Source organism: Hyla sarda, chromosome 12 (assembly GCF_029499605.1).
Source record: "Hyla sarda isolate aHylSar1 chromosome 12, aHylSar1.hap1, whole genome shotgun sequence".
Taxonomy (NCBI): Eukaryota; Metazoa; Chordata; class Amphibia; order Anura; family Hylidae; genus Hyla; species Hyla sarda.
In genome coordinates, this window is record NC_079200.1 from 46,875,946 (window position 1) to 46,891,678 (window position 15,733).

The following is a 15,733-nucleotide window of genomic DNA, read 5'->3' on the forward strand; positions in this document are numbered from 1 at the left end:
CAAACAAACCTTAACCTAGCGTATAATAAAAAAAATAAACACATTTCTTCTTTGTGTTTTATTCATTTCTTCATCATCACTAGAGATGGGCGAATCGAAGCTGATGAAGCCGAATTCGTTCAGAATTTCATGAAAAATTTGATTCAGAACAAATCTGAATTCCCTTGCGCTTTGTTGTAACGAATCGCTTCATTCACTACATTTTGTGCAGGCTGGGGGGCTAAAATGACGGCTTCACATGTGAGGACATTGGGCAAGGAAGTCTGGGAAGGTGGGTAGGCGGGATCCCCCTGAATCACATGGCAGCATGCAGCCTATCAGCAGCCAGCCAGCCCTGTGATGTCACAGCCCTATATATTCGGCAGCCATTGCCGAAGACGGGCATTTCTGAGAGCAGAGACTGTGTGTGCGCACTAATCATTTGTTCTGGCTAGATAGAGAGAGAGCAGACAATGTGTGGTCACTAATCAGCGTTACTGACAATACAGATCAGTACAGGGGAAATCTATTGACCTCAAGCCCGCATCACTGCAGGCAGGCAGGCAGGGAGAGTTTATAAGTTGTTTCATAGTCTGCCAATTGAGATCATGACAGGAAGCACTCCCCATTCAAAGACTGCAAGCAACCATAGTACTTCCAGACTCTGTCATTGTGGCGCTCTGTGATAGTGATTCTAATAGCGACATCTCTAACCTGCATGTCATATTGAATAACAGTATTATTTCACTAATCCAGCACCCACCCTATGTGTGTTATGGCAAGGCAAAGTGTTCTACACCCCTATTGAGGCTTTCTGTAGCCTGGAAATAGCCATTTTTAATAGCAATTCGCTGTGAATATATTCGCATTGAACCAAATTTTTTCTGAAAATTTGACGAATCAGCAGAATAAAATTTTTGAAAAATTCGCCCATCTCTAATTATCGCCCATCAACAGTTAAGAGTATTCTTGTTTACAAGCAAAGGTTAAGGGAATATGTCAGCTCCAGGGCCTGATTAAGAGCATCATGGGCCTGGTGCTGAAGATTGTGATGGGCCTTTTTATCAAAGTATATAAAATGAAAACCCCTTTAAGTACGTAAGTACACAGCACATTAGGTAGGCAGTATAAATCCCCCCACATGAGGTTGTAGTTCCCCCACATTAGGTTGGCAGTATAGTTTCCCCACATTAGGTTGACAGTATAGTTCCCCCACATTAGGTTGGCAGTATAGTTCCCCCATATTAGGTTGTAGTTCTCCCACATTAGGTTGGCAGTATAGTTCCCCCCACATTAGGTTGGCAGTATAGTTCCCCCCACATTAGGTTGACAGTATAGTTCCCCCCACATTAGGTTGGCAGTATAGTTCCCCCACATTAGGTTGGCAGTATAGTTCCCCCCACATTAGGTTGGCAGTATAGTTCCCCCCACATTAGGTGCAGTATAGTTCCCCCCACATTAGGTGCAGTATAGTTCCCCCACATTAGGTTGGCAGTATAGTTCCCCCACATTAGGTGCAGTATAGTTCCCCCACATTAGGTGCAATATAGTTCCCCCACAATAGGTTTGTCGCGGGCGCCGGTCGGTCTGTGCGGGCCATTTGTGGGGGCCGCCAGGCCTATTTTAATGTAGGGGCCTGGAGCCCCTACGTTAATCCGGCCCTGGTCAGCTATACATCATGCATTGAGCTCAAGTGTCAAAGAAAATTACAATTTTAGGGACACGTCCCCAAGGACTGCCCTAAACTAGAGACTACTTAACTAAATTATTAAAACTTAACTTTTATTATAACCACTAAATTATAAATTGTGCTTTTGGTACCATAGTGAAAAAATGTTAAAAAGTCCGGTCATCCACAGTGTGACTACAACATAGGTCAAAATTGCCCATATGTCTTGTGATCAGTATCACAGTGGAAAGGTCTAGTTAAGCCAGACAGTGTCGCCACCACTGACTAGAGAAAACCCCCACCCTGTTAGAATCTTGCTATAGTGTCACTAGGATGCCGATTTATAAAAACATTATAGCCCCTCCTGCTGACGTTTCGCCAGTGTACCCTGGCTTTTTCAAAGAAGTGAGGTCCTCATTTTTTCACTATGGTACCAAAAGCACAATTTATAATTTAGTGGTTATAATAAAAGTTAAGTTTTAATAATTTAGTTAAGTAGTCTCTAGTTTAGGGCAGTCCTTGGGGACGTGTCCCTAAAATTGTAATTTTCATTGTTTTGCCCTGAGACACTTAGGAGTATTTGCTTGGTTTCAAGTGTCAAAGAAGCTGTGCTGAGCCGCAGGATGCATGCCTTCTCCCTCCCCCACCCCTCCCTGTCCTAAAGGATTTGTCCACCATTGGGTGATTATAGTATGTACCTGCCAGACAGTAATGGACATGCTTAGAAAGGAGCCATGCTTGTCTTGGGGCTAAATGGTTTACCATAATGCTGTGGCTATCGTTTTGTGAAATGGCTATTTTATGTTGGAATTTGTTCCTTCAAACTACGAGTCCCATGATTCCTTGTTTGTAAGTGTGAGGTCACTTTTCTTGGTCCCACAAATCAGCCACCCCATCCATTGAAACACACCTGTGGTCCCTTTCATGCAATAGACCAGTGTTTTTCTGACCAGGGTGCCTCCAGCTATTGCAAAGCTGCAATTTTTGCAGAATGATCTACCCATTGCATCGCTCCACCCATTGTAGCAGACAGGCTCCCACTGAACACCTGACTAGTGATGTTATGTCTCGCACTGCACTGTGACCTACAGTCCCTGTAGCACAGTCAAATAAAAATAAATGCTGGAATACCCCTTTAAAGGATTTGTGTACAGGGCTTGTCTTCCAGCATTGAGCTGTGCACATCAGTCAGTCAAAGCAGGGAGGGTTGAGGGAGGGAGGAGTCATGCATCCTGCGACTCAGCACAGCTTCTTTAAAACATGAACCTTAAGTGTGATCTATAACTGTCAGATTCCCTTTAAAAACCAGACCTGACCTAAAGCTGCACACACAGCTGACCATTGGTGGGCAAACATGCCCCTGATGATTTACTAAGAGTACATTCTAATGTATGGGACATACCCACAGGAAATAGATGTTTGCAGTAAGATGTGCATTAGTAAAGCTGCACTAAATTTTGTGACTTTTGGGGCAGTGTACAATTCTTCTGAAGACAAAAATCTAAAATGGTGCTTAAGATTTTGCTGCCTATGGACTTTAATGGGTATCAAATCTGTAGCAGAAAATATGCACGTGTGAACTGACCCTTAGAGTGTATAAACATGAAGAGTTTCCTGCACATATTTGATGTGAAGATTTAAAGCTGCAGATTTGGAGCTGTGTTTAGGTGAACAGGTTTACCCATGAAATCTGCAGCTTCAAATTTAATATGCACAGGATACTTTAGGTGCGAATAGACCCTTAATGCGTGAAAAAAAAAATATATATATATATATATATATATATATATATACTACTCAGTACCTAATTTTGACCATGTACATCTAGTTTTTATGTCTCTATCACCTATAGTTATTATAAAACTCCCTCTTTTCATTAGCTCACAGTGTTAGAAATCCTCTCAGGGGAAGGGGCGTGTCCCTTCTTGTGGTGGTGGGAGGTGATTGGTGGGTCTGCTAATGCAGCCTTGTCCATCAGTCATCTCTTGTCCATGATTTATGGACAAGCCTGATGCTGCTGCAGGACTGGTTAGTGTCCCTGTAGGTATGGGGACCCCTAGTGGTGGTATTTTCAGGAGCCGTTTTCTTTATTATATTTTCAAAAAATTTTCTTCAACCATATTACAAAAGGTCTTTCATTTTCATTCATAACAACATATAAATAGTTTTTGGATCGGACAGTGCCCATTTAAACTTCACAGTGGAGGATTTTGCTGAATAAGAGGCAAAATTCACAGATTTTATTGCAGATTTTACTTGCCCATTGCAGGCAACAAATCTGCAACAGAAACGGACACGCTGCAAATTTAGAAATCCATATTGTAGGTCAATTTCTGTGTAAAAGAAATATGCAGCATGTGCATGAATTGGTAAAACTTTATCCACGCGCATGGTACTGTAATCCATGTCCACATGAACATTTCTGCAACATTTGAGCTTACAGCCCCTAACAGATCATATTTACCACTTTTCTAGGGTAGTACACAGCCATATTAGTTACATGAGAAAAGCTCAGATAATCTCAGCCGTAATGGTGTGTCCAATTCATGGTCAAATTGTAGCATCTCAAACTCGAAAATAGTAAAAACACGAGAAGTGAGTTTGGTCGCCACTGGTCTAAGCAATTCTTTGCAAAATGAGCACAACAGGTGTACATATATCTCTTCTATCTCCTGAAGTAATAACACTTAACTACATTCTGCCACTTCTGTTCACTGGTACAGTGACTAAGCTTTATTAAAGCAAGGTCAATTAAAGCAAGGTCAATAGAGAGTTAAGTCTCTGGCACTCCACTAGTTAATTAGCAAAACCATGTAAGTACTACGGACTAGCTGCTGGCAGCTGTAGCTCCCGCATGCTGCTACTCTGGCGGTGCTCTACGATAACATTAAAAGTATTCACATAGCAATGTATACAGACAAAAAGAAGATTGTGGCACTCACCAATTAGTAGCCATATTTCTTCTTTTATTGAGTTTTTTCCTTGCTTAGCAGGTATAACAAAGGCAGAGGGGAGCGACTGGGGCAGAGGGGGAGGGATTTCAGAAGATGATGACTGCTTCTCACCGCTAGGTTTTCTCCGACCCGAGGAAGCACTTTGGTGGTGAGAAACGGTCACTGATGTTCAGAAGATGATGACCGTTTCTCGCCGCTAGGGCGCTTCCTCGGGCCAGAGACCCGAGGAAGTGTCCTGGCAGCAAGAAATGGTTGTCGGTGTTTAGAAGACGATGACCGTTACTCAACGCTAGGACGCTTCCTCAGGTCAGAGACCCGAGGAAGCGTCCTGGCAGCAAGAAACGGTCCTCGGTGTTCAGAAGACGATGACCATTTCCCGCCACTAGAGCACTTTCTCAGGTCAGAGACCTGAGGAAGTGTCCCAGCTGCGAGAAATGGTTGCTGCCTTCTGAACCCCCTCCCTCGCACACATCACTTCCCTGCCTTTGTTGTACCCGCAATAAACAATAAAAAATAAAACACAATAAAAAAAGAAATATGGCTACAAACCTTTTTGCGTACATCCATAAAACAAGACTGTACAATCCCTTTATGTAGCGGGTGGGCACCCTGCAAGCCACAGGAGGTCGTGAAATGTGCCTCTTAACTGCCGGACATGAAGTATTATTTTTCTTGTCCCAGCAGAATGACACATTGGTAGAACAAAAGTCCTCACACCTGGATCCAGATGTGACAAAATGACCTAAAGGAGTATAGTATACATATTTCAATAGGATTACAATGGTCTTGGGCTGAAATAATGCTTTATACATTGAATTTAAGATTATTTTTGCCAAAAAAATAACACAACATAGCTGAGAAAATGTACATATTGTAAAGCTCCATGGATGCCATTAACTCTGCAGACATCTGTTTCTCAATCATATGGTAGGCAAGATATCACATTTGTCCATAATGTTGGCAATATAGCACACAGATTGTCTGATAATGTAGGATAACACATGCACAACTAGTTTTGGCTATTCTCAGTGATACATACACTCTATTACTATCAGCAATGCTAATACAGGATCAATTTCATACCGTACACATGAAATCTTATAGTCTTTTTATCCATTTTATCCTTTCAGACCTGGTACCCTTTATTTTTAGAGAATAAAGCAAGGAAAAGATTAAAGGCAGGGCTGATAACTAAATAAACCATATACTATCAGGAAAGGTATAGTTTTCAAAGGATCCTTTGATAGAAGAACTAACATGGTATGATGCAAGTAGACATACAGGAAAAGCAGGTATGAAAAAGAATTCGGAAAAGTTAACTCACTGGAACTAAATGATTAAAAAGGCAAATAAATATGATAATTTGTATACTACGAGCGACACATTCCACAGACTTCTGCTAGACTAAAGTGATGTAAGAGAATAAGTAATAACACTCACGGTGGAGAAATTGTGTGGGCCACAGGCCTCTCCCCGATATCTACAAGAAAGCAGCATGTCCTCAAGCTGGTGACCCAGTCTGTCCATGAATCCAACACTGATCCCATCAAAGTCCCGAGGTGGCAGAAAAAGCCGGAAATCGGCCAGTTTCTGGAACCACTTCTGTTTGTCCTCGGGCAGTAACTCCGATAAAAGTGGACGAGCTGTACGGTTGGCCAGGAGGAGGCCCAACCAGTAACCCGCAAAATAGAGATCGCTTTTGCTGAGACGGTGAAATCTTACAGGGTTGTTGTTGCAAAGGGTGACAGCTGGAAAGGCCAGTTCCTTGCTCCATTCCAGTTGTACCCGTGTGTGAGATGGAAAGGACAACCAGTAAAGCAACCTGTTGGATGACCAAGACAGTAAGAGTCCCAACGATGTGAAGAAGGCAAGGAACCAAAATGCTCTTCGCTGAAATGCCAACCTTGGTGAGCATATGTATTTTAGGCCATGCAGCTTGGTGTGCTCTAAAGTGGGCAACAATAAGGCACGGCGTTGTTGTGTCTGGGTATAACATCTGGGTGGCACTGTCTGGGCATCTCTTCTGACTGCACCTGAGGGGCAGCTGCCAGCTGGAGCCCGGATCCTCTCTTCTCGAGTCATGACACACCCCCAGGGACTCACCAGCAGGGGGGCATCTCGCACTGGGCATCGGCAGCACAGCTGGGTACCACCACCCCCTCATTCATTCAGTCAAAGGAATGCCCAGACTGCTAGCTAAAATGCAATAGCCCAGCAAGACCCAAGCTGGCTGCTAGACCAGAGGCAAAGTTGGCATGGCACGTTAGTCAGTATCACAGCCAGAAAACTAAGTGAACCCTCTTCTCTACCCCAGTATAATATATCTCGCTGTCTCCGTCTTAAATGTTCATCCTTACTTACGCATCAATCTTATAGGCAGAAGAGCAAAAAAGTAATGACAGTCATTTTAACGCTCCATGCCTCCCTTTGTAAATCAGAAACAGAAACCTCCTTAGAACCAATGTACGATAATAACACACAAGCAACTAGTTGTCTCCCACACACTTCAGAGAGGGAAAGACATTTCTCCTTTTCTGGGAAGCCAGATTGCCATGACAGTGAGAAGCATTTAGAGCTCGAGTGAAAGAGTAGAAAAATCTCCTATTTTTTTCTTTTCTTCTGCCAACCTTCAGAGCCGGTAAACTATTGGAAAAACGAACCCTAGATTGACTATCCTAGCACTAAAAAAATACATGTGCCATCTCCTACCACAGCTTCTCCAGGTAATTTATGGCTCTTCCTTAGAGATGCTTTCCAGGCATGAAGTACTACCGGCTACAGAAGCATCATCCTGTCCATTTTGCAGGTCACCAGAGAAATACTGAAGCATATCATCTTCTATGGCATCTTTCACTTTCTGTGTTCCTCAAGGATCAACCATCTGGTCCAGAATTCTAGTAGACCAGCCATGACAACATCGGAGCGTCTTAGTTCTTCTATAATACTATCTCCCAATGTTTAACAGGAAGCTTTGCAGTGAGAAGCTGCTACTGGTAATGTCAAGGCTTGAAAGGTTGAAAACTTGGCACCAACGTCTCTGCTCTTCGGCTGATCACCCTCGACACATTGCGTAGTCCTGTGCACTCAGTCAGAAGCCACCAGAGATAACGTCGCAGGATTATCCAATAGTTGTATCCAGATCACTCACTGCACTTTCCATCCAACAAACTTTAAAAATCCAAAGCGGAGATGGGCTGGGTGAATTCAGCACTGCGGACAGCTCCGTCAGCATCAGGTCCTCATCACCAGCCGATGCAGAGCCCTTGCCTTCCCAGTATGAGATGTGTTCCCCAGACGGACAGATAGCACTCACAGCCTCTGTCAATTAAGTGAGCACTTGATGTTATTGAGGTGCAGTGATGCACATCTTGCCTACAGGGCAGTGATCCAGTGTGAAAGTCCGTCTTGCTAAGTTGTTACAAAGAGCTGGCACATCATGTGTCCCCCGCTCGCCGTCTCTGCTGCACACAGGCATCTCTATTTGTGCACCAGTGCAATCCTGCATTACCGTATTTCTCTCAGTACAACAGTGAGCTCGGAATTACCAACAAGTCTAGAAGAGCAGCACTTTGACTTGATTCCGAGCTCCAGAAAGCACAGCACACAGCAAGTATCATCAGATTCTGGCTTTTATTTTTGTTGATCTTACATTTCAGGAGTCAAATACAACACTAAAAAGAAAGGCTTTGAACCTAAATAAAGACTTAAAAAAAGAATGAAAAATAAAAACTATGTTCACATTATAACATGCAGCAAATATTGCTTACTTGGCAACACATACATCATCTCCTGAATAGTCTGAATAGGTGTGCTTTACATTGAGGCAAATGGGATTATGCAAACATCTCCAATGAAGAAAGAAAATGGTGCACTCACCTGGGCAGTCTTCAGGAATCTGGCATTATTTCTTTACAAAATGCATAAAAGCATCTGGGGAGACGTGCAGGGGATCGGTGATACAGGTGAGGCGGGGGACAAACAAGGGCGGGCAATGCCCGCCCTTGTTCGCCCCCCGCCTCACCTGCAACACCGCTTCCCTGCACGTCTCCCTGGATCAGGCCTGATCTAGTCAAAAGCCACTCTAGTCAAAAGCTCATTTTGCCGCCCCTTGACCATGCCCATTAGCTCCACCCTTTGACACGCCTCACCTTACTACTGAGGTGACACACTGTAAGAAACCTCCTCCTCATGTAATCTCCTTACTACTGGGGTGACACACTGTAACAAACCTCCTCATCACTTAATAACCTTACTACTGAGGTGAAACACTGTAACAAACCTCCTCCTCATGTAATCTCCTTACTACTGAGGTGACACACTGTAAGAAACCTCCTCCTCATGTAATCACCTTACTACTGGGGTGACACACTGTAACAAACCTCCTCCTCATGTAATCACCTTACTACTGGGGTGACACACTGTAACAAACCTCCTCCTCATGTAATCTCCTTACTACTGGGGTGACGGGGTTTTGCTGGATGGGTGTGTGGTGTCCCGGTACTGTATTTCATACTGTGCCTTTGTAGAGGTCCCCATAGTCAGAGTCCCTAGGAACGTCGGGGTCCCTCTTCTATAGTTATCCCATTGTCACCCCTTAGTTTATTCATATTTGCATAGAAATTCATATAAATAAAAGTATAAATATGTATATATTCAAATGCCTATCTGTTCAGCGTAGCAGGACCTGCGGGTCATGTGATTAGGTTCAGAACTCTATGGTTTTGCTAAAGGACCTTTGGTGGTTCTCATGATGTGTTCACCCACAATGCAATGTAACAGTGAGTGACAGTTGTTATGGACCAATCCAAAACGGCCAGCCCCTGCCCATATAAGGGAGCTGCGCCATCTTGATCGCTCTCTTGGGTTGCTGATTCTGGAAGAGGTAGGACTTCCGCAGCTTACTAGACAATTTACTAGGCCAAAGCCTTGCGGCCTTGGCCTCTAACATAGCGGATATACTAAGCAATTCCCCGCTACTCACCGCAAGATCATTGGACCTAAACACACCCTTAAATCTAGCGGATCTATGCTACAAAATCCCTAAGAAGCTAAATTGAGCTTATCTGATCCCAACCAACTTTCAATCGCTGCTTAGCTATATCTGTAGAGACTCTGTTATCTGGACTGTTACTTTTGCTGCATGTACTGAAATTCTTCAGTAAAAGTTCCTGCAAGTTTTCAGTTAACAGTGGTTGTGGACAATCCTTTATTTCTGTATCCCCTATTGCTCTTGGGAAGGGTGGCAATAGGCCTATCAAGATTACAGTATTTAACCCTCACCCTGGCGTCACGAGTGACAAGGGTTAACAGCGCCCTTTATTATCCTGAACAGCAACACCCTAACTATCCTACACCCCACAAGGCTTTATCCCCCAAGCTCACCACAGGTGGGTGCTTCGGATGCTGGCTAATTTTATTGCTGTGGGTAGAGTGGTGCCCCCATCAAGAGTGCACTCTAGGCGGCTGCCTATTTTGCCTATAGGCAGAGCCGGCCCTGGATGCTTTTATGCTTTTATTTTCTGAAGAGTGCCTGGGTGAGTGCTTCATTTTCTTTCTTCGATGTTATGATGATAACGTCAGCTTGTTCTTATGGACATAGGACTGCAGTAGCCCTGGCGCCTTATAAACTGTTTTAAGCACGCTATATGGCTAGCCAGGAATCGCCTCATCTACAACAGGGAGGACATGTCCATCCAGGACTGCCGCAAGCTGGTTCACGGCCGGCTTAGAGACTATTCCATTTTGGACTGTCCGGACGTCAATGAAGAAGAGGATTAATGGCCCTCTGCTTCCCCTACCTCCATATACGTTTGCCCACTATTTGACCCTGTGATCCGCCCGTCCACCTACCCCCATTGATCCCATGCCCCTCCCCGATCACAGACTGTAATATGTTGTTGTTTTTTAACTTTGTTTCTTCAATATCGAGTGATGGAGCGGAGTGTTACTGTAGCATGTGGTACAGTGCATAGCTTAGGGAACCTGTGCTGTATATTGCACTGTCATGCTTTGTGCGATTGTTATTTAATGTATGACTTGTAATGACAACTGAATGATGAATAAAGCTCTTTCAATACCTATTGTTACCACTGACTTCAAGGACCCCCTTGCCACAATGGAAATTCCTGACTCCTTAGGAGTTTGCATCCCTTCACACCTTCAGGGCAAGTTCAATCCCACCTTGCAACGCCAGGCACCACAAATCTATGCCGATGGCATTTAAATGGACACCATCCCTCTGCCAAAAACCCCCTTCACCATCCTCCAGATCAGTGTGCCTCACTGCAACGGACCCATTCCGGGCTGCAAACTTCCCCAACACCCGATTAACTTTGATCCGTGCCTTACTGAGCCTCTCAACTGAACGTACTAAGTCCCACCTCTTGCACGGAACAATGTCCGACCATACCACGACTATTTTTGGGAACATGACCCACACCCGCAAAATATCAAACTCAATGTCCCGGTTCAGCTCCCGGAATAGGTGAGCCCTCAAAACATTACCACCCCCCCCACCCGACATGTAAAACAAGAATCTCCAGCGCCCTGTCTAACTGTACAAATTTAGTAAACTCCGGAAGCACCCTATTCCATACTGTCCCTCTCAGACACAACCATCTAAGCACCGCCACCTCACGAGAGAACCCCAGCTGTCTCCCATTCGGGCGAACCGAAGCCCGCAAAGCCCCCAATGAACAAAAGAATGCCCCATAATCCAGACCAAGCAGGGAGTATCTGAAAGAGAAAAAGGAAAAGAAAAGAAAACATGGCAGAATAAATGCAACAATAATTACAACGACAACTACACACTAAGTGTTCAACCTAATATAAGATCTGAAGGGAATAGACTCCCACCGCCCAATATGTCGAAACCCTTCCTTACCTAAACCCCAACGTGCAGCCTCCGTTGCTGCCCAATCTGAAAAGAATGCCCACTAAAATACCCACTATCCACACCCCTGGCTTCTAAACATCTCCAAAACACCACCACAAATTGAAATTTTGACAAAAAGGACCCATCCAGATGTCTCAACAGTGGGCCATCCTCTGGCAAGTAATGCAACCGGTAAACCTGAAGACAAAAAACGTGCACACCTCAACCCCCGGTACCTCAAACAGAACCACCCGCTTTCCTTTTCCAAACTGGTCTGCCTTAGAGCTCCTCAAACAAAACTCCACCCTATCAGAAAACAACTCATCATCATCCTGTAAACCCCCCACACTGCGCGAAGAGGGACTAATCAATTCGCCCAAACGCAATTGCAACATGGCAAAAGATACAGGCCTACGTCTATCCTGCGTCCGCCAATCCTTCCTTTAGCCCCTTAAAGCCTGTAAAACTAAAAAGGACTTGGTGACATTGCCCAACCCCCTAACCTTATGCCCACAAGCAATCCCCACTACTACCTTATTAATTCTGGACGCTGACCAACCCTCTTCACTGCAATGACCCAAGAACAACAACAACCGCACATCCAGATTAACATCACCTGCCAACAAACTCTGCCAGCTCTCCCAATGTTGCCACGCAGCCGAATAAGAAGCCCACTTAGTACTCGCCAAGGAGGCCTCAATCAATGCATTAGCCGCCAAAACGGCAGGACCCACATCTCGTCTGGGCATGGAACTCCAAAAGCATCCACCTGAGGGGCCAGCGACTGGAACCATGACCACTGCGAGCAAGAGAGGGCATCAGCAATCTCATTCTTCACCCCTGGAACATGTACTGCAACCACCCACACATTCAAGGACAAACATAACAAAACCAAATGCTGCAACAAACGCACCACAGGAGGAGAAGAAGCTGACAAATTCTGAATCACCATCACCACCCCCATGTTATCACAATGGAAACGTATTTTTTTTTCCTGAATTTTTTAGTGAGTGAATGCTATGGCAAACTTAGGGTATGTTCACACTACGTAATTCCCGCAGAATTCCGTGAGCGGAATTCTGCGAACGGAATTACGTGCTGTGAACATAAACACTGCGGAAGTTCAGAAGCGGACAATTCCTCCGCTGAAATTGTTCTGCACAAAGAAAGAACATGTTCATTCTTTGCGCGGAAGTCCGCAAACACTGTGTAGCCGTCAATGGTGATGGCGCAGTGCCGCGCGGTCCTACCGCCGAAGTATTGCGGCGGCCGCCAGAATGGAATCTCCGCTCGTGGAATTCTGCGAGCGGAGATTCCGTTCATAATCCGTGGTGTGAACATACCCTTAGGCTTATCAAACTAACCTTCTTTCTTTGGATACACTGCAAGTACAAGCTTTTGGAAGTCTTGGGACTTGTAGTTCTACAGAAGCGACCAGGACTACAGTACCCCTAACAGCATTGCAGTTATGATAGATGAGAAGTGAAATACACAAGTTATATTTTAGCGCTTTATATATTATCACAGCCACATGATTTTAATGATGAGAATACGTATAAATTGGACTGGCCGTAGCCCCGGAAGTGCCGTAACCCCTGAAGTGCAAAATTTGACGTATTGCACAGAGAGGAAGATTAGACTCACTGCTAAACAGAATCCCTATTCGGGGATGACCTGTATTTCTCACAATCTCCCTCTAGTCAACTGTGGTGCTCGTGTGTGATGGGTAGGGAGCAGCACGGCATACAAATGTGAGACGCTGTACGGAATGTGGACTACGGTTCGTAGGCGTGGGTCGTTGCTCCTCCTGGTGGACAGATGAAGATGTGCAGTTACATTTTAGAGTTAGTACAATCAGCACGGATGTCATGTCATAAAAGGGAAATAAAAGTGAAAGCTAGGGTTGCCACCTTTCTTGCAAAAAATACTGGCCATGCTAATTTGAATAATTAATTATATATGCGTGACATCACAGGATACACATTTGTGGGGGAAATGTTGTCCTATTCTGACCCCTTTTACTTTTTTTTATTTCTACTTCTACAGGGTTGTATGGGGCAAATTTTTTTGCACCAGCGATCTGTAGTTTTTAATAGTACAATTTTTTTTTTTTTTATGTGACCTGTTGATCGATTTTTTTAATTAAATTTGGGAGTTGCAGTTAGTTACTAAGTACTGATGAAGCTGCCCCAAACGCAAACTACAACTCCCAGCATGTTTCACTATATAGTAGTATATGGTACAGGTCAGTGTTTCCCAACCAGGGGGGCCTCCAGCAGTGGCGTTGCGACCCGGGTGCGGGGGGTGCGGCCTGCACCGGGTGACACCAACCTAATGGGGTGACACCAAGATGCTCCGTAGCACCCCCCATCTGTGCCCGACCGGCCTCCCATCCGTCAGCACCCCCCCTTTGTGTGCGGTGCGCCCGTCCATCAGCAACCCCCCCCCCCCCTTTCCCTGCGCTGTGTGTGCGGTGCGCCCGTCCGTCAGCAACCCCCCCTCTTTCACCTGCACTGTGTGCCCGTCCGTCATCACCCCCCCCCCCCTTCGCCTTCACAAGCACTCAGCCCGGCCTCTGCTCCCACGTCTGCGCCGGCCTGACGTCACACTGCAGGGCCGCGCAGGAGGACGTCAATTACGTCACTCGCAGGGCGCCCGGTGAGAAGGAGCGCTGCACTGGATGGGTGAGTGTGTGTGTCTGTCTCTCTGTCTGTCTGTCTCTATCTATGTTTGTGTGTGTGACTCTGTGTGTGTGTGACTGTGTGACTCTGTGTGTGTGTGACTATGTGACTCTATGTGTGTGTTTGTGCGACTCTGTGTTTGTGTGACTCTGTGTGTGTGTGTGACTCTGTGTGTGTGTGTGTGTGTGTGACTGTGTGACTCTGTGCTTGTGACTCTGTGTGTGTGTCTGTCTGTGAGTGTGTGTCTATCTGACTGTGTGTGTGTTTGTGTGTGTGTGTCTCTGTGTTGTATGTGGTTTTTTGTGTGTGTGTGGTGGGGGGGGGGGTTGTTGAGGTTGAACCAGCGATCTAATGTGGGGAGACTTTGACCCATTGTGGGGAACCTGCGGCCTAATGTGGGGAAACTACTACCAAATGTGCGGAGTCTATGCTACCTAATGTGGGGAGTCTATGTTACCTAATGTGGGGAATCTGTGCTACCAAATGTGGGGGGTCTATGCTACCTTATGTGGGGAGTCTATGCTACCTTATGTGGGGAATCTGTGCTACCGAATGTGGGGAATCTATGCTACCTAATGTGGGGAAACTGCTACCTAACATGGGGAATCTGTGCTACCTAATGTGGGGAAATTGCTACCTAATGTGGGGTAACTGGTACCAAATGTGGGGAATCTATGCTGCCTAATGTGGGGAAAAGATGCTACCTAATGTGGGGAAACTGCTACCTACCTAATGTGGGGGAACTGCTGCCTACCTAATGTGGGGGAACTGCTGCCTACCTAATGCTCCCCCCCTGGCAGTAGCACCCTCATCATCCACCAGCAACACCCCCCCCCAGCAGCAGCACCTCCATCAGAAGATCCTGATGGTGGATGATGGCGGTGCTCCTGCCAGGAGGATGATCCTGCCGATGGATGATGGGGGTGGTACTGCCAGGGGTGATGGCCAGTAGTAACCTCATCATCCTCCAGCAACACCCCCCCAGTAGTAGCACCCCCATCATCCACTAGCAACACCACCAATACCCCCTCCAGTGGTAATAGCATCAGCTAACGGATGTTGATGGGTGTTACTGCGGTTGTGGTATTATATTCAGAGGGTGTACTGTATGGCAACGTTATATTCAGAGGGCGCAGTGGGTGGTAGTATTATATTCAGAGGGTACAGTATGTGGTAGTATTATATTCAGTGGGTACAGTGTGTGGCGGTATTATATTCAGGGGTACAGTATGTGGCAGATTTATATTCAGAGTGTACAGTATGTGTTGGTATTATATTCAGAATGTACAGTGTGTGGTAGTATTATATTCAGTGGGTATGGTGTATGGAAGGTTTATAATCAAAGAGTATAGTGTATAATAGTAGTTGTATTTAGAGAATACAGTGTCTGGCAGGTTTATAATAATAATTGTTTTCATATAGAGGATGAGAATGTGCTGACATAGTGAGGAGACGTCTGGGCGTCACATTCTGCAGAGAGAAGTTTTAGCTGGAACAAGTCATGGCGGTATGTACTATCTGAATTAGATAAGGAAAGACTATAGAGAAGATGTCACCTGTAGTCACTGATATCATT

General features: G+C 45.3%; 1 protein-coding gene across 1 annotated transcript in view; it reads right to left on the reverse strand.

Moving 5' to 3' along the window:
• The window catches only part of ASIC2 (acid sensing ion channel subunit 2), a 374,271-nt gene extending 366,203 nt beyond the window's left edge, over positions 1 to 8,068 (reverse strand). Inside the window, exon 1 of the mRNA XM_056548587.1 lies at positions 6,043 to 8,068. Coding sequence (XP_056404562.1) covers positions 6,043 to 6,684 — 642 coding nt within the window. The 5' untranslated portion in view covers positions 6,685 to 8,068. The remainder of the gene's footprint in view (positions 1 to 6,042) is intronic.
• Between the last annotated feature and the right edge of the window lie 7,665 nt (positions 8,069 to 15,733).